Here is a 27,188-nt window from a genome sequence, read left to right as displayed (position 1 = left end):
TTACTCTGAAGATAAATGTATATCCCTAAGGCACCTCCTAATGATATTTGGAAAGCAGTGCCTTAAGTAAATATGAACTTATTTGTTCTAAGAAAAAATTGATTATAGAATCAAAAGGAAAGGTATTTAAGAAAAGAAACCATTATGTACATACCTGCTTACACCATACATATACACACATATACATATAAACACATATTTACAGTATATTTACATATATATAAATATATAATGAAATATATACATTTGATATAAGTGTATTTATATTATGTTATTATATTAGAATAACATAAATACAATAGCGACATACATTAAATAAGAAGACCTCTAATATTCCATTTTCCCATAACTAAGATCATATCTTACCATCATGTTTGGACAAAGGACAATAAGAAATGATTCATATTTACATTATTTAGAGTCTGTTAATTGGTTTTATGTTTTCCTGGTTGTCAATTTATGCTATAATTGTGTTAGGAATTTGAACATATGACTTTATTATGTAATAAAATATAATGCATTAATCATGATATATTAATATAAATGTATTGTAAATATATTGCATATAATTTTGTATGCATATGTGCATGCTTTCTGCCTCAGGACCAGATAGATAGAAAATGAATCAAATGTTAAAAGGGACAATAGAAACTATCTTATTTAATCCCTTCATTTTACAGATGAGGAAACTGAGGTTCAATGAGGTCAACTAACTTGTCTAAGTAGTACTGTCTCTGGAATTAGAACTAAGGCTTTCAAATTCAGTATACTTGGATAAATTGAAATTCTTACTTCATTGTATTCCAATATAGGGATTCTATCTATCATCTACCTACCTACCTACCTACCTACCTACCTATCTATCTATCTATCTATCTATCTATCTATCTATCTATCTATCTATCTATCTATCTATCTATGTCTGTCTATCCAACAGTGATGTGATAATGATGGGGTTAATAAAAGTAGCCATTATTGAAACAACAGTGTCTATTAGAAATCATTTAATACAACTAGCAAAGAGGTCTTTCATCATTTGGGGACATTTTGGGGTCACTATGCTCTTGTTTTGGCTTTGAAAGATTTATTAAAAATATGTTATTGTAGGTCACATATTTTGCCTCAGTTCAAAGTTATAGAGTGTAATAACTTACTGCATAAATACTGTTGCAAAAGTCTGAGATAACCATTTCATTGTTACCTCAAGTTATAGTGGGACATTCTAAAGTTAAAATTGAATCATGCAATAGAAAATAGTATCCCAAGGGGTACAGGATCTCATTTTTCATTTATTGTATCTTGTTGTTTTTACATCATCAAGCTGACTCGATAATTGCAATATGCTTGCAAATCACAGAGATTATTTCTGATCACGGAGTTATTATAGAGTAAGGAAAAAGGTCTTGATTTCCCATTTTCCAGAGTAGAACATAACATATCATCATGTTGGGACAAAGGACAGTAAGATATGATTAATGTTTACATTGTTTAGAAGCTGTTAATTGATTATAATTGTGCTGCCCTGACTCTCAGACCAAGCCACAATTGTTTGTTAGGGCTATAAATGGCTTAAATCTTGAACTCATATTTCAAAGAATAAAAGAGATTTGCATCATTTATATCCTTGGCCATTTATATAATAAGTGAGCTGTACATTGAAATATAAAAGCAAGGTCTGTGGGGGAGCATTTAATTGTAAAGTTTAACTTCAATTTGGACCTAAGAAAAGAAAGAAAGTGGGTGTGAAAATGCTAGAAGGGTCAGTCCAGGGTGCTTGCACCTCCTTACAAGCAAGGACTAGAAGAAAACCAGAATTAGCTCTCTCTCTCTCTCTCTCTCTCTCTCTCTCTCTCTCTCTCTCTCTCTCTCTCTCTCTCTCTCTCTCTCCCTCTCTCTGTCTCTTTTTCTGCCTCTCTCTGTCTCTCTGTGTCTGTCTCTCTACCTGTTTCTCTCTCTTTTTCTGTCTCTCTTTCTGTCTTTCTCTGTCTCTGTCTCTCTTTGTCTGTCTGTCTCTCTCTCTTTCTTTCTCTCTCTCTCCTCCCCTTACATCTTTCTAATTCAACAAAAAATTGATGGAGTAAGTTTCAAGTATGAGATTTTAAAAGCATGTTGACTAATCACGTAATTTACCACAACTGCTTGACTGAAATATATCATTCTAAAACGAAAACTACTTTTATGTAGTATTAAGGAAAGGTTGAAATATATGAAAATAGTTTATTGTTGTTCAGTTATATCTGACTCTTCACAACCCCATGGACAGTCCATAGTATTTCCTCAGCAAGGATGCTGGACTGGTTTGCCATTTCCATTTCCAGCAGATTAAGGCAAATCCTCACTCACTCAAATCAGTCAAGTGCAAGTCGTGCCATCATTTCTTTGATGGTATGGTCTCCTTCATCAACGAAGGATGAACACAACAAAACACAATATTAAGGCGAATAAAAGTTTAATGACTTTCCCAGGGTCACACAGCTAATAAGTGTCCAAAGCCAGATTTAAATTCAGCTTTTCCTGAGTCCAAGCCCAGCACTATATCCACTGAGCTATCCAGCTGCTTCATGACAGTGGAGAGTGTTTGTGATAGTATCAGTGAGTAAAATAGTATAGCAAGGTTGAGCTAGCATGATATGTATGTCCCTTTAGTTATATCCTTAATTTCATTAATCAGATTTCATGAAAACCTGATGCTACAACATGGGGAATGGGGGACACTCAGTTCCATACAAACGGTGTTATAATTAAGTCATGGATCCACTATGATAAGGTAATATAAGCCCTTTTGTAACTTCACAAAGCTATGGAAAACAAGTTATCATTATAAGAAGATTTTAACAATGTATCAATTAACTGCAGTATTCATGTGTTGCATTATTACAGTCCTGTCATAATATATTAATACACCATAAATAAATTCTAACGTCATAGTAATAATAACAATAAGTGATGATTATTAACATCATAGTGGTAGCATTAAAATAAGATATAATTATTATCACTATGATGTCAGGTAGAATTTGTTTACAATGTATTAATAACCTACTATGAATGATCATTATGTGGAATGATGCCTGTATGTTCCCTATGGTCTTTTTTATGATATACACAGGATATGTTCATTAGTTTTCAGAATGCATGGATCTTTTCACTATAAATGTGTATAATGGCTAAGACTATTTCTAACAGCAAGCTTGAAATGTAAAGACTTCATGACTTCCCCTTTACATTGACAGCTTTGAGACTGTAGACTTGGAAATGTAACACACTTGGTGATTTATTTGCATCACCTTTTGTATTCCAAGGAACTCAGTGCCAGTTTTCTCTGAGGGGCATCATAAGGCCAGAACACAATCACATGACTATAATAATCCAAGGGCATGAGTCACGTCATAGGTGTAAAACAGATCCTCTCATATTGCCTTCAAGATCTGAAGAAATATTTTCTATCATTTTCTTTTACAGAATAGCATTCTCTTCTAATTTATATCAAGTCTTTTCAATCTATCTCCATAACATTTATCACATCCATCCCAATCCCCCCACTCACACCCCTCTATATCAAGGCTGTGGAACCTGCAGACTCAGGGCCACATGTGGCCCTCTAGGTCCTCAAGTGTGACCCTTCAACTGAATCCAAACTTCACAGAACAAATCTTTTTAATTAAAGCATTTGTTCTATAAAACATAGACTCAGTTAAAAAGCCACACCCAAGGACCTAGAGGCCACAGATTCCCCCCCACACACATGCTCTATTTCGGGCCCTCGTCATTTCATGGTTGGCATACTGCAGTAACCTCCTGTGCAGCCTCCCTGACTCCAGCCTCTCTCCTTTATAATCCATCTGCTTTGCAGATGCCAAGATAATATTCTTAAAACACACATCTTAATATGACACCTTCCTGCTCTAAATTCATCAATTATCCTCTTCTTGCCTCTAGAATAAAATAGAAACCCTTCAACTTGACATTTAAATCCTTCTGCAACCTGACCATCATCTATCAATTTCAAATCTTATTACACATCACATGTATTATAGATGATATATAATAATAGAAATAATATTATGTTTATCTCATACACTCATTACCACTAGCTTCACTGTTTGGTTTGATTCCACCACCATCCTCCTCACCCTGAAACTCATCATCACGATGTCATCAGGTTTCATGATCACACTTCATCAGGACCCTCATTTGCTTCTGCCTCTTGATTGGACAGCTTGAGGGTAAAGCAAACCCTCCCTCCAAAGGCCTTTGTTAAAGAAAGGGCCTCTTCCTCTTCAAATCCCTAGCTTCCTTCAAAGTTCAACTTGGGTGTCTCCTCCTCAGAAAGCTTTCCTGATTGCCCTGTTCTTAGAATATGCTCCCTCTTGTAATAATTTTGTGTCCCTTAATACATATTTATATTCATTTACTTATGTACATGTTATGTCTTCCAAGTGGAATGTTAGGTCTTTTTTTAAGCATGTTGTTAGAAAAATTCTTATCCATTCCACACATTTATAACTGAAAGGTGTAATTTCATGCATTCTGAAAGTTAATTAACACATCATCAGTGAGATCCTTGAAGCCAAGAATAATTCCATTTTTTAGCTTTCTATACCTAGGAATTATTGTAAGTATTGGATAAAGAGTGGTTGAATTGAATTGAATTGAATCATATTATAATATGGTATTTATGTTAGTACTATATGCTCTTAAATCATAAGCTTCTTCCAGAGAAGCTAACACAAATGTGTAAGTTACAGTGACTAATCATGTTGATGTTTATGTACAAATTAAATATTTTATGATAAAAATATTAGTTCTTATATATCACTTGTTTTTAAAGATACCTCATAATTATTTCATCCATCAGTCATTAAGCATTAATTAAACATCTTCTGTGTGCCTGATACTGTGCTGAATGGTGGTGATACAAAAAAAAAGTCTGCTCTCAATGAAGTTATATTAAATGATATAAAACAACAGACACATGTATGAGTAAATGCACACTATGTACATTGTAATTGCAATGTAATTGGGGTCTGGAGGTAGAATGGCACTAGGCAGCTGGGAGAGTTAAGAAAGGCAAGAATGTGACACGACCTCAATTTTAAACGGAATTAGATTTCAAGGGGCAGAGGGAATGTGGTCTTGAATTGTAGGAATGAGGGACAGCCTGTCCAAGGGTGTGGAGAAAGAAATGGAACAGACGGTAAGAAAAACATCAAGGAGCCCAGTTTGTCTGGGGCATTGAATGTTACGAACTCGTCATTCTTCCTACCTTGTTTCATCAGTGAACTGAAGTTAGCTTGCCTATACAGAGGTTACTTTTGACGTTATAGACATCTGGCCCTCCAAAAGAGTCCACATATAAAATGTGTTGGTCTTCATGCGGATGAATTGACATTAAACGGAAGGTTGTATTTTGTCTCTTTCAGTTTGTGGGGACATCCATGGACAATTCTTTGACTTGATGAAGCTCTTTGAAGTGGGAGGCTCTCCGGCCAACACACGATACCTCTTCTTAGGGGACTATGTGGACAGAGGGTACTTCAGTATTGAAGTAAGTTCCAGTTATCATTGATATTTGGATGACCAGAGCACTGGCAGTAGTCCCTATTGTAAGAGAAGGGAGGGATCCTCACCAGATGTTCACTTAACTTCAAATGATAGTTTTTCATAATAGGTCTTCCTTCCACTTGGTGTTCTCTGTAAAACGCTTCTGAGAAAGGAGATCTATCTTCACTTTCCTATGGCTCTCCACCTCAAAGGCTCCCTAATGTAAAGGAACATTAAAGAAAGAGCAGCAGACATTTCACCTTTGCTACCAATCCATTCCCAAATAAATTTGCTTAAAGGCTATGTTACTTCTCAATAAGTTATTTTCTTTTCTATTATTGCTTTAACATACTATCAGAAGTTAAATAATACCATAAAATATTATGCAAAGCATGCAATACATGTAAATTATGTGCACATAAAATTATGTACAATAAATGCAATATACTAAATAAAATAATGAAGTAATTATAACTAGTACTGTACTTTTGCAATGACTGTCTTTCAAGTTTTGTTTCACCTTGTATGAATATTCTGTCAGTTAATAAAATTTATTAAGTTCTTACTAAGTGTCAGGCATTAAGCTAAGCACTGAGGATACAAAATGAGGCAAAAAGCAGTCCCTGCCATCAAGATGCTCACAATGGAATGGAGGAGGTCACAATCTGATATTTGCTCATAAAATCTCTCGGTTATTGCCCTTTTGTTTTCATTCAGCAGGAGGGACATGCTGGGTAGTTCACCTCCTCCATCCATGTCCTAAGTCTGCAATGGTACACAGAAGCCATGATTCTCTATTAAATGGAAAAACACAGTACTGACTCTGGACCTTGGTTTAAGTCCTATCTCTGATGTTTACTTTATATGATTGGACAAATCATATATCTTCATTTGGCCTGTTTGTTCATCTGTAATATGAAAGAATTGAATAAGATGGTGTCTGAGAGTCTTTCTAGCTTCTGACTGGCTGCATTTGGTAAAGCAGTTATAAGTCCTGAAGGGTGTGCCTTACAAATTGGGGATCAATGGACCATTATAATGCCCTAAGAAGAGTACAGTTGTATTTGTACGTGTATATTTACAGTTGGCATATATTTGTCTTTAGGGGTGCTTGTTAATAAACAGAAATGTCAAACGCACCCAGGAAGCAAATTATCCAGGAAACTCTCAGTGGAACAAAGCCAGATTAAAATATATTGGGGAGATGTTTAAGAAAATTAAAAAAGGCAATACAATATTATCTTAATTTGTAGTTTTCTACGTCAATGTGCAGGGGCAAGGATCTCTTTTTATTTGAGTTTGGTACCAGTGGACTAGAGTACTTTGAAAAATTCATTAAAACAATATGTTTTACCTACCCTTGGAGACAGATTCCTATCTAATCATCCTCCTTGATTGAATAATAATGTTTTAGGGAATATTTCATTTGAAACCATTTGAATATAAGACACTTTTAAAGTTAGTATTAATTCAAGATTGTTATTTACCTTTGTGTAGGTTCTATCATAGGATGGTAATTTTTTTTAAAAGAGCTATTGTTCTTCATTGGTAGTGAAAAGTAATTTTATGAAAGTATCATACTTTTACTATGTCATCATTTTATTTTAAGTTGCTTTGTTAGTTTTTACAAAATCTCCTTTGAAGGTCATATCTTTCCTAAGTGGGCCATTAAGGTGCTTTTACAAAATGAATAATTGTAAAACAAACAAACAAAAGCCTAAAACAATATTATTCCGTTCACTCAGTTAAACAATTAACTTTGTTAATTTGAGCAGCTACTTTGTACAAGATGTTATGCAAGGAGCTATGGTGTTGGAGTAATACAAAGATATAGAACACATTGTACCCACTTCAGGAACGTACAGGTTAATGGAGAGACAAATTATGTAAGATAAAATTAAGTAATTCCCTGATTTGTTACCCAGGGGTAGAACCAGTAAGTTTTCAGGATTTCTTAGGTGACATCGGGAGACCAAGCATGCAAGGCTTTGATTTGAAAATAGCGTTTGAAGTAAATAGCCTTCATTGAGTTTTTTTTACAAATTTAATTACTTTTTTTAAAGTGATGAGCATGTCTTCTCTTCCCACCTGCCTCAATAGAAAAGAAAAAGAAAACTCTTGTAAGAAATATACATCAAGCAAAACAAATTCCCACATGAAAAAGAAAAAAGAAAAAACAAAAAACCTCCAAAGACTTTAAAAGAGGAAATAAGTATCCTGCACAGTGGAGGAAGTGGGAAGAGGCCAGCGATAGAATTATTGCCTTTCAGTTACAATTCTGTCACCTGCTAGTTATCTGGTCAGGGTGAAATCCTTTTATTTTTCTGGGCCTCCTTTTATTCATCCGAAAAGCAAAGTGATAGATTAGAGGTTTTAACTGGGCTGTGAAACACACCTCCAGGGCTGGCCTGAGGGAATAAGAGAGTGAATCTCCTCTCCTTTGGGGAGGTGTAACCAAGACTTTCTGGGGATACCCTAATCAACACAGACTTTGCTTTCCCTTTCTTGAAAACTACCCCATCCTCCTTTAGCTTGTATAGAATTAAGCACTATCACATGGGGCAGGAGGTGGGGTGGGAAGGGGGGAAGGACGGTAAAGGACACCATCAATTAGCATTCATTGTGTACCAAGCACTGGGCTAGATGATGGGGATACAAACAAAAATATTAAGACAACATTCACTCTCAAGGACCTACCAACACAGAGAAAGAACACACTTTCATCCAACTGTCTTATTATCAGCACATTTACGAAGACCCATGGATGTATCCCACCTTGGCAGGAGGAAAGGCGCTATGGCGCTATGGGACCACATATTGACTTAAAAAGGCACAGATTAATATTATCCATGTTTTATTTATTTCATTAAATATTTCCCTGATTACATGTTAATCTGGTTTGAGTCATACTTTGGAGTGTTGTGAGCTGCATACATCCTGTGGGCATTGTGTTCGTCATTTCCAGTACTAGGAGATTTAGCCTAGCCCTATTCTTAATGCTCTGGGATCTACCTAAACTGTCTAAAAGAATCTAAACTAGCTGGTTGGGTTATTTACCAGCAGGAGCACCTCCTCCTCCTTAAATATTCCTGCTAACAGCACTGTCACATGATAATGATAGTAACACAACCCAGTTGTGACCAGCTCCATTACTCTCTGTCTCGCTCCCCATGTTTTATGTGTGGGTATGTGTGTATATATCTATCTATCTCTACATCTATATCTATCTGTCTGTCTGTCTCAATCACTATTTATATGCTTATTTCAACTTGTACTAGTTTTTAGATACTGTATAGTGTTGAGGAATGCTTATCAGGAACTTTTGTCCTAAATGAATTAGCAAATTGCCACTCTCTACCTTTATATTCTTATAGGCAAATTGTACAAGTGCAGGCAGACTTCATAATAATTCTGATTCATCTTTCAACAAGTATCAGGAGTCTCCTGAGGTTATTTTAGGTTTTCCAATTTGGCTTTTTTCACAATTGAAGAAGAACATATTTGAATGGAATTGTCCTAGAAGTTTAGGACCTGGCTTCATGGCCACAGATGTGGGGCTTATAGACCCTGCCTCACTTTTTTTTTTTGTTTTTGTTTGTTTGTTTGTTTGATTTTGCTTTTTGTTTCTTTTGAGCATGAGTCACTTGTGGACAGTGGTATCACAAATGAGGTGAAGTTTTGAAAATGTACCTTAGATTGTCTAGATTTTGATTTTTAGCCAAGATCAAAATTCATTTTCTTGGGAATTATCCAGAATAAACTAGAAAGGTTTGAATGTTGAAGACAGAGATTTTGTTTCTTAGAATAGATATGTGTGATAGTTGTAGCAATGGCATTAATTTTGAGAGGTGTCCTAAGCCGTTTGAGCTTGGATGTGTATTCTGGCTTGATCCTGAATTGCAAATAGAGGTGTTTCCAGCAATAGCAACTAGATGACTGCTTAAATTTTCAAATGGAATTCACTAACTCTCTTTTCCTATCAGCCACTAAATTGCCTCTGGTTTAAGAATAAACTGATTCTGTAGCAGCCCCTTGTAGGCTCTAGTTAGATCCAAGCTCTCTGGGATAGAAGCTAAGGTAGAAGCTTCATCCATGATTAATCAGAGGAGGTTGTTTTATTTATTAATTATGAAGTCACGCAGACTGGAGAGGGATATGGTATAGAAGCTTCATCAGATAATGTTCTTTAGTTCATGAGACAGATGGGAACAAGTAACATGGGAAGATAAGTTGATGACTGGGATTGACAACTATGTCAATAGGGTTCCATTATTCTACTCTCATTGGATTTTATCTATGCTCCCCAAGTAAGGGAATATTTCTGAGAATCCAAAGCCAACATTTCCCCATTCTGTTTTTCTTTTACCAACTGGCATTTCTATCAATGAAACACAGCTACACTTCCTGTAGTCCTTATAGCATCAAGAGCTATTTGGGAATAACCTTGTCAAAATATTGTGTTTTCATCATTTAAATAGAAGCATATAATTTCTTTCCTTAACAGCACTAGATTGTGAGTCAGAGGTCCCTGGGTTCAAACTTCAATTCTACCATTTCCTGCTTATGTGACAGTCATTTAAGGCAAGTCACTTAATTTCACAGGATCTCCATTTCCTTGTCTACAAATGAAAGAATTGGGATAAATGAAGTCTAACTGTAAATCCATAATTCCATTATAGACCTTACTGCCTTATGCTATCCCATCTTCCAAGAATATTTAAAGTTGGGAATAAAACTTCTCCTGGTTGGAATGGAATTCTTTGGCATGTTATGGCCTGAGTCCTAAAGAGGGACTAAGTCTTAAAAGAGGCAGTTTCACTTTCCCCTTGGCTGGTAGAGAAACTAATAAAAGATATGGTAAAAAAAAACAAAACAAAACAAAAACCCTTCAGGAGAGAAGAAATAGCAAGTGTGTGGAATTTGGCTATGATTTCTCTCAGGTGCAAGGGAACCACTAGAGAAGGTGTAGAAGAGTCAGGGTAGCCCCTCTGGCTGTCGTAGCAACCCAGACAAAAAGAGGTGATGATGGAACCTCAACATTTCCAAGTTTGAACTGAGCTTGGAGCCGAACACAGGAAGTGGGGTGAGGGACTGTTTTCAGTTTAACTATGGAAACTAGATATTGCAGTGGAAGGAATGGATGGTCTGGTGAGTCTGGAGTCAAGAAGCTCTGTGTTAAAACCTGGCCTCAGTTCCCCATTGTCTGAGTTTCCTCCTCTTTGAAATGGGGATTGTACCTACCTGTTGGAGTTGTTGCAAGCAAGGATAAAATGGAAGATTTGTAGAGTTTTTTGTGAATCTCCATGCACTATGTAAATGCTAGGTGTTATTATTGCTTGCACACTAGTGTGTGTAGGTAAGAATCTACAGGAATAGCCCCAAGGTAGCAGTTCTAAGGAGGGCTGCAGCGGAAAAGGATTGGTGCTTACAGAACTTTGCTGGAGATCTGATGAAAGACATGCATAGTTTCTTTCCCTCCAAGATGATAGACAATTCTTGAGATGATAGACATTGAATCCAGAGTATTTCTGTTCCTTATACTTGTACATAATTCCTGATTTAATTATTTCTTTAATGCCATCTTACTCTAGATTGGTGAATAGAGAGTTGCAGTGGAGAAATGGTCTTGCCCTATGGGTCAAAGTGAATCACTGGTAAATCTGGATTCCAACTGATGCCTCAGAAAAAAGAACAGAGAAAATTATACTAATTTATTAATTTTAATAAAGATCCTTGAGTGGGTAAAGCTGGGTCCAGGCAAAAGCCTGTCAACCACCAGAGTTGAAGGCAGTCATTAGAGATTAATTTATCCTTACTGAAAGGAAAGAGGAAGTATCTGGAACAGACTACATTCTCAGGTTCAGGGCTAAACAAGGGAATGAGTAGCCCTCTTTGGTTTGACTAAACATCCAAATGCTCACAGAAAGCACACAGACTACAATATAATCCTACAATTTCTTTGTTCCCATGTTTTCCAGCCTCTCTTCCTCCCTTTCCTTCTCCCTTCCTATTTTCCTTCCACTTAAAGCTGCATCCTTTTATAAGCTGCCTTAACGTGTACGTACTCAAAATCTATATAAAATTGTAATGGGCTAAAGAAATTTTAATATCTTAAAATGCTTAAACATTTACATTTGTTAAAATATTTAAATGTCTAATATTTTAAAATTCAGATGAATACAATTGAATACACATAGAATTAATAATAATAAAAAAAGATTTTGTGTACCTAATAACCCATATTGATTTGGGAATGAAAACATCAGTGTTATAGTTAGAACCAAAATTTTTCTAGATATTATTCCTGTTAAAAAGAAAAAAAAAGTCCATTCTAATACCATTTAAACTCTCTCCAAGGAAAAGTCATTTGCTGCCTCTTAGATTGCTTCTGTGTGATATCAACACAGTCAATTGAGTCAGTAAAAAAATTAGATAAATCGGTTTGATTTTTTTTCTCTCACTTTCATAATGACTGTAGCATCCATGGGTGATGGAGACTTCCTAACTCTTATTCTCAAGTGGAGATGTGATTTCATCCATATAGTTATTACCTCTACCTATGTAAATCACAGTCCATCCATGCCTGCCCACACTGGACCACTCTTGTTCTTAGAGAGACTGACTTCTTTGAAAATGAGCAAATTATAATTACCTTCAAGATTCCTTACCTCAAAATCCAGAAAATCCCCATGATATTCTTATACACTTGTTTCATCCTGTAGGAGTATCAGAACTTGAGATGGAAAAGTAGCAGCCCACAAAAAAAAAAAAAAAAAATGTTGTCCCTGGCAACAAATTCACACCAGATGTCGAGGAGAGAATTCTGGCATGCTGTCTACCCTTTAAATCTTATTCTTGCCCATGGACTTAACATACCACTTCTGCAGTCTTGGTTGTGTTTGAGATACTAGGCTATGCTTGATGAGTAATATTATTTTTCATACTGACAAGAAGGAAAATGAAATTCAAACACAGAGTTATTTTGGCCTCATGGTGCCATAAGCAAAAATTTAGGGGGTAAATTATATATTTTCAAACGTTCCACATTTAAAGAAACAAAAATAATAATACAGAGGCGTTTACGTGAGTTGTCTACTCAGAATAAAAAACGGACAATATAGGAACGTTTGTAGAGAGTATTTCCATGTGAGGCTTCGGAAAACCAGCTATGAACGTGTTACAGTAATTAACTCTAGAGGTGATAAAGGCATATGATAATGTCAAAACAGGATGTTAAACCAGCCTGTGAATTTTCAACAGATGGCAAAAAAAGAAAATGTGATGCTTAGAATGTGATTTCTCTAGTAACATTTGACAAAAATTTAAGAAGCCCCCAGTCAGGGTCTTGGTAGGGGGAGAGGTTACAAGTTTAGCTTCAGTAAAAGTTGTGACATTTCAAAGCAAACTTACTCCCACCTTGGAATTCTGAAAGTAGATGAAAAAAGTATAGCTATTTTAAGATTTAAACACAAAAGAAAAAACGCTTAACTTCAACCCCCAGTTTAGGCCACCGCAATTGTAGCACGCAAAATTTTAAACTGAAAAAACTCCCCTCATTGATATTAATAACAGTTTATAAATATCCATATTGAGATGTGATCTTCCAACCCTGTGAAATATCACCAGGGTCTTTTTTAAACCATGTGCTCAAATACCCAACCAGTCATATGGCACGCCCTCAGAAGGATGCTTAGACCACAATCCGAGTGCTGCCCACTAAGATGAAAAGAGTCATTTGTACATAGCTGCATTTACAGTGACTTTCTGCTAACCAAAATACGGACTAGTTGAACTTACTTTGCAGACTGCTCATTTGTCACAAATGGTGAAATTAATTCATACTGAGATCAATGAATAGTGACTAAATTAATTCAACATGTGTACCTCCTTTTATTGTCAACTGTAATCATGGTTTCAACCTTTTCTTCCTCTCTATAAGGGGTAAGAGGATTGAATTGCATATATACATATATATATACATATATATATATGCATGAATTATGTATCATTTGTATTTCCTATTTGGAGATCAGTCAAAATATGCTTGTATAATGACTGTTTCCAATCAATACATGAATATTCTGTAAGCTAAAATGATTATTCTTTATGGTACATTCATTAAATTGCTTCAGGTTTGCAAATTGACTCTCAGAATTAAGACTGGGGATAATGTTTTAAATGGGATGTTTGTGTTGTATTTTTTTAGCATAAAGTTAGTTATCGTTTGCCTTGAGCACATTGTTACCAAAATGCTATTGAGACATCAAAACAGAGGTAGTAGCTCATCATAGCATATGGAGAGCCCAGGAAGTCTGATAGGCAAGCCCTGCCTCTGACACATATTGGCTGTGTGACTTTGGGCAATCATTGAACCCCTCCGTGCCCCAGGAAATTTGGAAATTACTAGTTGCAGATGAGTTGCTGATGTGAAGGAGTTTCCTTACAGAGGATTTCCCTATACCAGAGCCCCTCATCCGCCAACCCTTCAACATTCCCTGGTGCTGCTGAAATAGATTTAAAAGTAATTGGCAAACACTTACCAAAATAAATAAACATGCAATAGAATGTAGTATTAATTTATTGTTTTCTAAGTCAATGGGGGCATACAAGAATCCTTATGTGCAGTTTGGTGGTTCCTCTGTTTCTATTTGAGTTTGACACCATTGATCCAAACCAATAAAATGATAGGTCTAGATTAAAAAATCAATTATAATGAAAAATTGAAAGCCTGGGGAGAGGTCATTTAGGTAGTGACATAGCCCATACTCCTACCCTATCAAAAAGTTTGCCCTTCCTCACTGCTACTCCCTTCCTGTAGCTGACTTAGTTTTCAGCTTTGTACTGTGCATCTCTTGACGACGTAGACTTCATTTTGTGTGTGTGTGTGTGTGTGTGTCTGTGTGTCTGTGTGTGTGTGTGAATCATATTCGTCGTCAACCTTAAACTTTCCAGAGTCAAAACTTGTGATCTCTCCATCTACTATCCTTTGAATCGCCTTCTCCCTCCTTAGTCCACATCTCATTAGTGACCTTGATGACTCTTACTTCTCTGAATATCTTTGGATGTTATGATCCAAATGACATATTGTGTGGAGTAGTCTCGGTGCAGATGCATGAGGGCTGAACAATATCTTTTCGGTTTTATTGTCAGTATGTTTTCTAATGATTTCAAAAACATTCTGCTGGCCACTTGGGCCACAACAAGGCATTTGAGTTGATATATATCCAAAAAATGGGGGAAGGGAGTGAAAATCAAAGAATATATGATTCTCAAGGGTAGGAATTATTTTGTCTTTGTAAACCAAGTGCCTAGAACAGTACATAGAATACAGAAAGTATTTACTAAATGTTTATCAACTCATTAAGTATATAGGCTATAATGGAACCAAAAAAAAATGTGTATGTACTATTTGATCATTTGTTTTGCCTTTCAGTGTGTGCTGTATTTATGGGCCTTGAAAATCCTTTACCCCAAAACACTGTTTTTACTTCGTGGAAACCATGAATGTAGACATTTAACAGAGTATTTCACATTTAAACAAGAATGTAAGTATAATTGAAATTTGTTACTATGAACAGTAAATGTTACAAATGAACAGTCTCTAAGCTTTTTATGTCCTATTTTCTATATCAAAAAAAGTAGAACTAAATAAAAATGACAATGAAATAGGGAATAGGAGTATATCTGAATTTATGTGACCATATGGATGTATGTTGGTAAGGAGGAAAGGAAGGAAGGATTTGGTAAGTGCCTTCTATGTGCCAGACACTACACTAATCACTTTATCAAGATCTCATTTGATCCTGAGAGGCAAGTGCTATTCTTATCCCCATTTCACAGTTGGGGAAACTGGCAAACAGAGGTTAAGTGAATTTCTCAGAGTCACACAGTTAGTAAGTGCCTGAGGCTGGATTTGAACTCAGGTTTTCCTGACTACGGGTCCAGTACTCTTCTCCCTAGGAGCAAAAGGGATTACTGAGGTAAAGGGAGAGAGGATGAGAAAGAAAGGAGGAGCAGGGCTGAGAAAGAGAAGAAGAAGGTGGAAGGAGAGGGATTAAGAACAGATCAAGGGGGAAGAGGAAGAAGGAGCAGAGAAAAAAGAAGAGGGAAAGAAGAAAGAGGAAAAGAAGGAGAAAAATGCAAACATTTATGAATGAACAAGGACCACGAAAAGGGATCCTACGATTAACATTTACACTTTCAAGTTTCCACAGAGAAGTGCTAGAACTTAGTATAATTTTGTGTCCTCAATGTGGCATCAAAACCAAAAAGATCTTAGGTTTCAAAGTATGAATGCCTTTTAATATATTCATATATTTCTGACTTTTATATTCTCTAAGGTAAAATAAAGTATTCAGAAAGAGTATATGATGCTTGCATGGACGCCTTTGACTGCCTTCCCTTGGCCGCCCTGATGAACCAACAGTTCCTGTGTGTGCATGGTGGCTTGTCGCCAGAGATCAACACCTTAGATGATATCAGAAAAGTAAGTCTAATTATTACCCAGATCTAACCAGCCAGCATATCCAGGTACCAATAAACCGATTCCAATAACCTCAGCATTTATGTCTTTGTGGACGCACCATTTTGGTGTTAATATGAAGTTAGTTTTAAACATTGTCATTTTTTGTCTCTGAAGAAGAAGATAGCTATTTTCTTATTTGGGTTTCTTTATGTTATTTTTTTTTCCTCAGAAGAAAAGTTTAAGGATCATACTTGTTTACTTATTAGACTTCAATGATTAGTTAACGCAGTATTTGACCCCCAAAATATATGCTTTATTCATTTTTTTCTTTGGCACACTCCATTGTTTATTCATCAGGAGTGAAAATTCTGCGTTGCCTTGGAGAAAAAATAAAAATTATTTGTTTTAAAGCATGTTACAGGCATGTTTCCTTAACCTACTATCTGTGACACTTTAAAGTAGTGTGATAGTTTTTCTATGGTGATGTTTCTTTATGTTTGCAAAAATAGGCAGAATAAAGTTAACTTTTAAGAGATATTCTTATCTGTTACTTACCCATAGCTTATTAATGCTGTTATTTAAAGAAAGTAGGATTGAGTTAATGAGAGAAAGGCATTATATCCATCTGTATTAAAACCTGGGATCTCATGACTTGAAGAGATTTTTAATGATAGAATAGATTTTTCTCTTTTTCTCTAGAATAAGGCTGAACCCACTGTGCTTATAGCTTTGAGAACCCAAAGATAATGAGAATCAAATTCTCTATTCTTTCTAACAACAATAAAGAGAATTATGAATGTAGTTCCAGATGGGACATTTGAATAATAATGATAAATAGATAGTATTTCCATAATGTTTTAAGGTTTCCAAAGCACTTTACACATGTTATTTCATTTGCTTTTCATAACAATCCTGTAAGGTTTTGTTGTTCAGTCATTTTCAATGTTTCGTGATCCCATTTGGGGTTTTCTTGGTAGAGATACTGGAGTGGTTTACCATTTCCTTCTCCAACTCATTTTACAGTTGAGGAAACTAAGGTAAACAGCGTTAAGTGATTTGCCCAGGATCACACAGCTAACAAGTCTCGGGGCCAGATTTGAACTCATTGCGTTTGAGTCTTCCTGATCCCAAGTCCAGTGTTCTAGCTATTGTGCCATCTAGCTGCCCTGTAAAGTAGGAGCCATTATTAGTCCTTCTTTTAGAGCTCAGAAAATTGAGGCCAAGAAAGATAAAGTTAGTAGGTTCAACTCCAAGTTTAGCACTTTATACATTGCACCACCAAGGTAATGCCAGTCATATCATTTATATGCTTGATCATTCTCACAATCCTGTGAGGTAGACCAGGATGTATAATATTATCTTTATGTTATAATACAATATTATTATATGTTATAGAATTACCTTTTTTTACTAAACGAGTAAATTGAGGCCCAGAGAAGTTTGGTAGACTTGCCTAAAATCTTAAGTGCCCAAACAAGTAGTATAACTTGATCCATTTGATGCCTATTTCATCATTGTTTCATAGACAAGTGTTACCATTTAACTACCCACGTTCTTACTATATTTCTTTAGTGTTTGTGGCATAATAGTTAAAATCATTTGGTGGGATTCCTTGGGTCTTGACTTTGTAAGAGTCTCTGAGTGGGAAGCAGATGAACCTGGAGGTAGATCCTACCTCTGCCAATAATTACTTATGTGACCTTGGATGGGTCCTATAACTTCTGTAAGATTCAGTTCCCAGTTCCCAGGATTAGTTTTGGATCCATGATAGTTAAGTCAAGGTAGCTGGACTGCTCAGTGCATAAAGCATTGGTCCTGGAGTCAAGAAAATCTGAGTTGAAATTTAGCCTTAGACATTGAACAGCCATGTGATCTAGGCAAGTCACTTAACCTCTGTTTGCCTCAGTTTCTTCCACTGTAAAATGGGGATAATAACAGCACCGCAACAATAATAGGATTGTTATGAGGCCCTAATGAGATCCTATTTGTAAAGTACTTAGCACAGTAATTGGCACAGTCAGTGCTATACAAATGCTTATTTCCTTTATACCCATTTGTCCCCCAGACTAGAGAGGTTTCTAAGTTGTTCTGTGACAACTGACGATAGGAGATAAACAACATTATGTCAGGTCAAGAACACTGAATTGAATATGATTCTTTACTTGCACTGAAAAATGATATGAGACATCTGTAGGTTTCATATTGCTCGTCTGATACCCAAAGAATCTCTCTATTTTACCTGCTTGTTCTAACTTGCTGTGATTCACACTTCCTCATTCTGGCTCCAGTCTTGTCTTTTGGATTTTCATGTTCCTCTCCCTTATGTACTGTGTGTTCAGAACACTGAATAGATGTTCCTTCAGTTCAGTACTGCATCACATCCTTGTGTCTCCATATATGTTTTTTCTTTATGAGACTCTCTTCTCACCTCCAGCTCCCAGATGCCCTAGGTTTCTAAAGACTTAGCTGATGTCACCCAAAATCTCCTTTCCCTTCCTTCTCCATTGTTAATAATAATAAGAAAAAAACAAAACAAAACTCTAAATGTTTACTTAGGTTTACATATATGAGGACTCATTGCATCCCTTCTATAGAATGGTAGCTCTGAGAAGATGAGAACTTGTTTATTTTGGATTTTGTATCCCTAGCACCTAGCACTGGACCTTTTATATTGTAGATGCTTAATTGGTAGAACTGAACTGAGTTCAAAAAATCTAATAAGAATGTACTTGTGTGCTGTAAACTTATTCAAAGAGGAGACAGTGGTAAAAGGCTATGCTTATTGTTACTGGTATAGCATCAGTTGCTTTTAACTAGAATGAGGGTCATTTATTTTCCAAAGTTAATGTGTTTAGACTAGAACAACATGAATTTTGTGCATTTGGGGTTAACATTTCTAGACTGTGAATATGATAACCTATTGTACATCCCTTTCTTTTTCAAATTGACATTTGGATTCTAGGCAGACTTCAACAGCCAACATATATTGATTTCTCATGAAAGTGGTGAATTGGTTTCTTAAATGGAGTCTAGGTTACCTAAAGATGCTGAACCTCATGACCACACGATACTAAATTTGAAATTTGACCTAGTGCTTATTCTTTAGGCTATATTTGGATACCCTAAATGATTCTTTGACATCATATATTTAGTTTTTTTCTTTTTCCCTTTCTCCTACTGTATTTTGAAACCTCATTGCTAACCAAGATATCCATAAATATTTTTCAGTGAAATCTACTCAAGTAATCTAGCAAAGACTTTAAATTGTTAAATAAATTAATGACTGTTCTCTCTCCTCTCTTAGGACTGAATAAAAATGTCTTTGAATATTTAATCTAATAAATCCTGATATTTCCTAATCAGTAATTATTGCAGTCAATATAGCTAATAAGAGATGAAAATATAAATGAACACTATTGATACTCTAATAAATGTTGGATGCTAGCCATGGGGAAAAACAGTTAGCTTTAGATAAGTTTCGTTGCCTTTAGCTTTTACACTGATTATTACGACTGGTACTTCATACCCCTGATGCAACCAAAAACCTTAGGGGGTAGAAAGCCCACATGAAATGGTGGTGCTAAAATATACATATCAGAAATGAATCTGAAAACAAAGCTCTTGGCATTTTCTACAGCTTAATGAATAGCTTAGGGACTATTATAGCTAAGTCTGTATTCATCCTCTTCCTCCTCCTCATCAAAAGGTTTTATGTTTTTCACATAGAATTGGAAGAGGACTTCATTTACATATAGATTGTTGGTCATTTATTATGCCCCACTAGTATTTTTTCCTTACTTGAGATGGAAATGTTGGATGAATAATTTTTTTTAAGATCATAAATATTTTAAAACATTCCAAAAGTTACTCCTAGCACCATAGACCCCAGGTACTTTGAGAAGTTAATTGATTTTGTCTTTAAAACAAAATAATGAGGGAGGAAAACACTAAGACTCAATCTTACTGCTATCTCACTCAGGTCAATAGATCCTAAGAGTCCAGGAGGCATTTTACCCATATGTTTTAGTTTCTATGGGGTAGAAGAAATAGATTAAGGAAGATGGCAATAGAGTGAGAGTGGGAGAGAGATAGAAAAAGAGGATACATTATGGAGAAATATTAGGAGACAAAACAGGTAATGAGGAAAGGAAATGTACTTTTCACTGAAAGCCAAACTGTTCCTTCTTGATATAAATACTGAATGCTTGAGGACTTAGAAAATGAAACCCTAAAAGTATACATCTGCATGAAGTTATGGGGATGAATAATTACCAGTTCAGTATCCTCCTACCTTATAATCTATATTTAAATAAATAATGTATTTCCTGATTGAATTCTGCAGTGATTTACTCTGTTCCTGAGCACATACATTTTTATATTGTTGATTTAAAAAAAAATATTGATAGCTTAAAACAAAGAAAGAACAGAAGGAATAAAGGGTTCTTTTGAAGTGGTGTTATATATTCTCATGCACTTCATAATTTCCAGGAGGTCCTTAACTTTTCCCAATTTGATAGTTCTCCTCAACCCTTTTTACTTAAATAGTAAAAGGAGCTGAGGCCTCCAAATGATAAGTCCTGTTTTTGAAACTGAGTTGAGCATTTTATGTATTTCATGGCATTACATGAAGCACCTCATCCTACAATTAAGCAGTAGAATAATTAAACCTTGCATTGTTTTGAGTTTGTCAGATATGAATTTCTACATTTCCACCACTGTGTGTTTGTTTTCTGCAATGATGAGTTTCTCCCTTAGTAAGTGTTCAACATTTTTTCCAAAATTATATTTTCTGGTTATTGATCAAACTTTGAACTGGACCATTTCAACAATAACCAGTGTCTCTCATCTGCTCTTTTGTGTTTGGAAATGTCTACAGTTCTTCAAAAAGTAAAATCTATGTTTTAATGAACAACTATTTTTCTTAGGGGCATTGTGGTTACAAATGCATGATGTTTTTCAACTTCTGAAACCAGTTAGAAGTCCAGTTTAGGATGAATATTTTATGATTGAAATGAAGATAGAAATTTAGAAGATCTTGCCTTATTAAAAACATTTGAGTGTTAGAAACATGAAAAACTTTTTCATTCTTTTCAGGTATTAGTAAAAAAAAAGTAGCATGTCACTAAACATTTAATAAATCTGGCCTTTTCTATGAAAAAAAAGAATTAGATAGACTGTCAGATTGAATTATTCACCTGCCCATTTAGTATTCAAAGAAAATAATAAAGGTTCCAACTGAAGAATATTAATTTTTAATGTATTTCCTCATCTATTTTATGTTTTACCTGATTTTCAGAGGAGATTGTAGGATGTCGGCTTAATAAAATGACACTTAAAATATTAAAGAAAAAGTTTTCTTAAAATTAAGTTAAAAATACATTTCCAAATACTATCTCATGCACATTACATTCACTACTAAAATTTTTAAAAGTCAAATTAAACTTTACTTATATGTGTTACTAAGGAAACTCATTTCATAGACATTCAAGGTCTTTAAACCTTAGAACTGTGATTTGGAAAAGACTGGAGGTAGCATGATTTTTTTTTTCACTGAGTATGCAGTTGACCCCAACTGATTATGCTTGAAAAGACACCGGCAGAAAAATAACAAATGGATATTCTGAATGCAGGTGCTCCTAATGAAGCCATAGTGGACTGCCATGCACAGTCTTGAAGGCTCCAGATAAATGTTCATGAAATGAAGATTCTTATAGAATTGTACTGATGTATATATAATGTAAATTAATCCTATTTTCAATTGTACTGTAGTTCCTAACCCCAACCACTAGGTGGTAGCAATGGGGAACATAAAAATGAGAAGCCATTTTTAAGTGTCATTGGGTTGGGGAAGAGGTTTGGGAAACTCAACATTATGGAGAAATAGACAATCTAATAAACAGAGAAGAAAATAAGTAGACAAATGGTGGGGAAAGAAAAGTAAAATTGGAAGATAAAAAAAAAATGGAGACAGGGAAGATACTGGAAAACGAAAGAAAGGTGGAAAGGGGACAAAGGTAGTGAAATGTGGAGGCAAGTGGAAGGAGAATTTAAGATAGGAAAACCAGAGATGAGACATGGAAAGAGAGAAACAGGAGAGGACTATTCAAGCATTGACATATAATGAGGAGAACCTTATGGATACCGGTTTCTAATTCTGTTTGAATTCCAAATTGTCAAAGATTTGTTAGTATCTTTCTTTCTGTCTTCTATTTATCTTAGTTAGACCGATTCAAAGAACCACCGGCATATGGACCTATGTGTGATATCCTGTGGTCAGACCCCCTGGAAGACTTTGGAAATGAGAAGACTCAGGAACATTTCACTCACAACACAGTCAGGGGCTGTTCATACTTCTACAGGTGAGTCTTGTGTTGTGGTCCTCTCTTATGGAATGCTAGTTTGGTGGACAAGCTTCCTCTTGACCCATAGGCTCCTCTAATTTGTCTGACCTTTTCAGAGTCCATTCTGCAATGCATTTGGTTTATTTATAATATTTATGTAACTATCCTTCAGGAAGCAAGTGGGAATGGTGGACTTAAACCAAAACTATGGTTTTCAAGGACTCTAAGAGCTTTCCAAATGAAATAATTCCATTCTCTGTGAGGATAAGGTAGAGCAGGGAAGAGAGAAAGAGAGAGAAGAGAAAAGAAGGAATTAGCTGGAAATGTTAATCGACTCTAAATAATGAGTTTACATTTCTAGGCTTTATAGTTGAAAGGTTCTTTCCTTACATTATCTCATTAATATCTTACAAAATCCCATACTCTCAGGAAGAAGAGTAGCCTTATAGTTTTAGTTCTAGAAAGGACCTTAGAACTTATTGAATTCTTAAGTTCAGTGATTTTTTCAGTCATATATGATTGTAAATGACATGATTTGGAGTTTACTTGGCAAAGATACTAGAGTGGTTTGCCATTTCTTTTTACATCTCCTTTTACATATGAGGTAACTGAGGCAAACACAGGACACATAGCTAGGAAATGTCTGAGGCCAAGTTTGAACCCAAGAAGATGAGTTTTTCTGACTTCAGGCCCACCAAATTGTGCCACTTAGCTGCCTCCTCATTTTACAAATGAGATTATTGAGGTCATATTATCATAGCATCATAGATGCAGAGCTCAAAGGGTCATCAGAAAATATTTGGTCCAAATCCTTCATAACACAAATACGAAAAATGAAACGTAGACTCCTCACATGACTTGTTGTCTTCTATACATTTCTATAAAAGAGAAGGACCAAGATGTGAACACAATTCCTTCACATCCAATTCTAACTCCTGACTGCACCATGAAGTCAATAGTATGATTATTTCCTTTTTACAGATGATACAATTGATGCTCCATGGAGTAAAGTGATTTAATAAATTTCAAACAGTCCTAAATGACAGAACTAGACTCACGTTCCAGATTATAACTCTGTATAAGTAAAAAACAAAACCAACCTCTGAACAAGCTGTTGTTGTTCAGTTGTTTTTTAGTCATGTTCAACTCTTCTTGTCACCATTTGGTGTATTCTTGGCAAAGATACTGGAGTGGTTTGCCATTTCCTTCTCCAACTTATTTTATGGATAGAGCAATTGAGGTAAACAAAATTAAGTGACTTGCCAAAGCCACATGACTAGTGACTATTTGAAGATGAGTCCACCTGACTCCCCGCCTGGCACTCTATCCCTGTACCATCCAGCCACCCATTCTAAATAAGTAGAGCTATTCAAATAAAGGAATAAAGGGGGAGGGAATCAACTGCACTGGGAGCTGATAAATTCTTCACCTTTAGACATCTTTAATCAGAAGCTGTATAACCAGTGAGTAAAAATATAATAGATGAAATTTGTTTAGATAGCAATTGGACTACATGACTAGAAAAACAGTGTCAGTTAACTCTCTAAAGATGTTCGTACCGAGATAGCATAGCCATAGTTCTATTGTGCATTTAAAAAATCTGTTTTAGTTATATTAGTTTCCCTGGGTCAGCACTAAAAAGAAAAAAAGGAGGTTTCTTTAAGTGAATTATGCAAAGTTCTGAGAGTTTTCTTGAGGAGTTTTATCTATTTTCTTCCCTGATTTAGATAAAATTATTAGCCTAATGATAGTTGCCTCTTAATACAATGGTAGCCATCATGTTATTTTGAGCCAAAGAAGCCTTCCAAACTGTTTTGTTGTCATTTCTCCACTTGAAAATATTGGGGATTTGTAAGTCCCTTGTAAAATCACTATTCACTTCAGATAGACTCTACAACATGATGTTTGCTCTACAGTGCCTACAGCTATTTCCTGATGCCTCTTTTACTTCAATCACAGGATACTTTATTGGATTAGACTCAGGTTTACTAGGCTTGCTCATTGTTTGGAATGAAACCTTTGTGAAATCTATCATCTAAAATAATAAGAAAAAAATACCATTGTGTACTTTAAAAGAAGAAGAAGGAGATAAAAAAGTGTATAAACTCAAGAAATTATTTTCTGATCTCTTTGAAACTAGTAAACCAATTATCACAAACAATTAGATTAGTTTCAAGGTCTTAAATCGCATAACCAAATAGTACATGAAAACTGTTTTCCCTGTTTTGTCAATAATATTCCCACCATTCTTGAACATCAGCATGGAGCTAAAATTTGAAATTTTCAAGAATAATTTTCCATGTTGGAACAATTAGAAGCTGAGGCAGGGCCTGTTTGAAGTGAGATAGAAAAGAAATGGATAATGCAATGTCAGGGTTCCGTGACACGTGACTGCAAAGATCCTGTGACCTCTGATAGAATAGTGCTGCGATACTAGGGAAGATCTCTTCATAAAATTATTATCACCCACCCTTTAGGTATTCTGTTTTGCCCAAATCTCATGAAATTTGCAGCATAACCTGGCAGATGATGATACTTTCGCAGGAACTTATACAAAAGAAGACAACCCATACGTAGGCAAAAGCACATTATGGAATTAGACTTTCCCACCCCCAAACTCCAGCTACATTGCACAATTGCAAAGAAGTCTTACCTGATTCTTTTACTTTCCTTCCAACACACAAAGTTCTGAATTATAGTATAATAGACTGACTTAAATGTCAAAAAAGTTCCATATTCATTTTATATGATGACTCCAGAGTGCTAAAGAGGCTGTTTATTTCCCTTTGGGGACTTTTGGCCACTAACTTTCTATCCAGTAAATAACCAGTGTACCTATGTGTGTGTGTGTGTGTGTGTGTGTGTGTGTGTGTGTGTGTGTGTGTGTGTATGTGTGTGTGTGTGTGTGTGTGTGTGTGTGTGTGGTGTGTACAGACATAGTATAAGTATAAAGTTAGTAAATACAGATCAGTGCAGTAGTTTGAGGAGGGTGGGTACTTGCAGTTTGAGGATCAGGAGAGACTTCAAAAAGAAAACGGAATCTTTTATTTAAGATAAAGAAAACATCTTGACTGTTGAAATTTAAACACAATGGTGTGCCAAAAGTCATAGAGCAGTTCTAAGACCTAATAGCTTTAATGGCTCTAAGATTCATGGGACACCCTCCATAATTCATGAATTTACTCATTATTCTTCTGGATACTCTATTAGGGTAATGTGTGTATTTCAAGAGTAGGAGTAGGTGCATACCATTTTATTCTTCAGCATATATTTAAGCAATTTTTGGAACGATGAGAGCCTCTAACTATAACAACCAAGAGAGACCACAGAGCAGATTATCTGTACCTTGTCAAACATCACAGAGCAACATGCCAGTTATATATGTTTCTTCTGACTCAGAAGAAGGCTTTCCTCTCTTTACCCAGTCTCTGTGACCATAGGGGCATGTGGGCACTAATCAAGAGGAGGAAATAGGCAGTATCAAGATCAAAAGATAAAGTTTTGGGAAATAAAACTAAGTTGATTATTTCCCTGGCTCTCACCCAATATTTTCTTTTCTTAATCTTGTAGGCTTCCCCTCCCTCTGTATCTCTGCTTACCTACAATTTTTCCTGCCCATTTCAAATCTTAATTCTTGGTTCTCCCTGGACATCCTGGTTCAGTTCTGGACTTGGTACTGCAATTGTGTTTACTTTCCTACTGACTCAAACTCTGCCTTCTCAGGCCCTGGAGTGGGGGAAGGAGAGGGGTTACTGGACATACATGTAAGACATACAGTCCTGACTCTGGAGACTTTCTCCACCATGCTCCATAAAAGTTGCCTTTTATCTTGTCTTATCTTCCCCTATTAGAGAGTAAACTCCTTAAGGTCAAGGAATGGTATTCTCTGTGCTTTTGTTTGTAGTTCCAGTAATTAGCACAGTGTCTGGAATATAAGAAGTGCTTAATACATGCTGCCTGCCTACCTGATTTCATGGTGCTTGTTCCTAAATGGATTTCAGTAGCTCTTTGTTTCAATTCCATCATCCTGCCTTAGTGGAGCATTAGACGTACACCATACCTGGATATTGTGTCTAGAAAAATCTATGGCATGATTTAATGTCTTACTTCTTCTTGCACAAATTGTATTCAGACTGGCATCTGAGTTGTTCAGAGGATATTATACGAAAACTGGAAGGGACGTTACAGGTCTCTGAGTCTAACTCCCTCCTTTTTTTAATAGATGAGGAAACCATGGAAAGTGAAATGACTCCACACTTAACAAATGCTTGGCACACAGTAGACTTTTAATAAATGCCAATTGATTGACCCATGGTCACATAGCTAGTAAGCATCTGAGTCAAAATTTAAACCCAGGTCTTCTTATATTCTATCATCTATTTTATACTTGATTTTTTAGCATGAAGATAATACTGTTAATATTAATAATGTCTTATTAGGCAGCATTTTAACAGTTTCAAAGCACTTTCCTCACAAGGTAGGTTGAGAAAGAATTATTACCTACATTTGTAGACTGGACCCTGGAAGCTCAGTGAGTTTTAGTCAGATAGCTGGTGTCAGAACTAGCCCTGGGACCTGGAGCTCTTGACTCCAGGGATATGATTCTTTTCATTGCATCATTCCACCTCAGCAAATTCGCATCATCCTGACTCTGTGGTCTTTATAGCTCACATTCATATATCACTTTATACCCCTGGTTATCTTCCCCTAACTCCCTTGAATTTATTTTGTACATTCTTACATATTTACTTCTTAGCTCCGCTTAGTAGAATGTAACCTCTTTGAGTATAAGACAATCAAGATGCAAAATTATATCAATCAACCATCAGGGATCATAG

The 27,188-nt window shown here is 35.7% G+C and overlaps 1 protein-coding gene across 1 annotated transcript in view; it reads left to right on the top strand.

Annotated features, from left to right (window-relative positions):
* PPP3CA (protein phosphatase 3 catalytic subunit alpha) overlaps positions 1-27,188 on the top strand; it is a 385,241-nt gene that overhangs the window by 286,231 nt on the left and 71,822 nt on the right. The window contains exons 3-6 of the mRNA XM_072624559.1: positions 5,424-5,548; positions 14,978-15,089; positions 15,885-16,030; positions 22,229-22,368. Of these exons, the coding sequence (XP_072480660.1) occupies positions 5,424-5,548; positions 14,978-15,089; positions 15,885-16,030; positions 22,229-22,368 (523 nt within the window). The remainder of the gene's footprint in view (positions 1-5,423; positions 5,549-14,977; positions 15,090-15,884; positions 16,031-22,228; positions 22,369-27,188) is intronic.

Source organism: Notamacropus eugenii, chromosome 7 (genome assembly GCF_028372415.1).
Source record: "Notamacropus eugenii isolate mMacEug1 chromosome 7, mMacEug1.pri_v2, whole genome shotgun sequence".
NCBI lineage: Eukaryota > Metazoa > Chordata > Mammalia > Diprotodontia > Macropodidae > Notamacropus > Notamacropus eugenii.
Note: the sequence above shows the minus strand (reverse complement) of the source record. Positions and strands in the feature narration are given on the sequence as shown.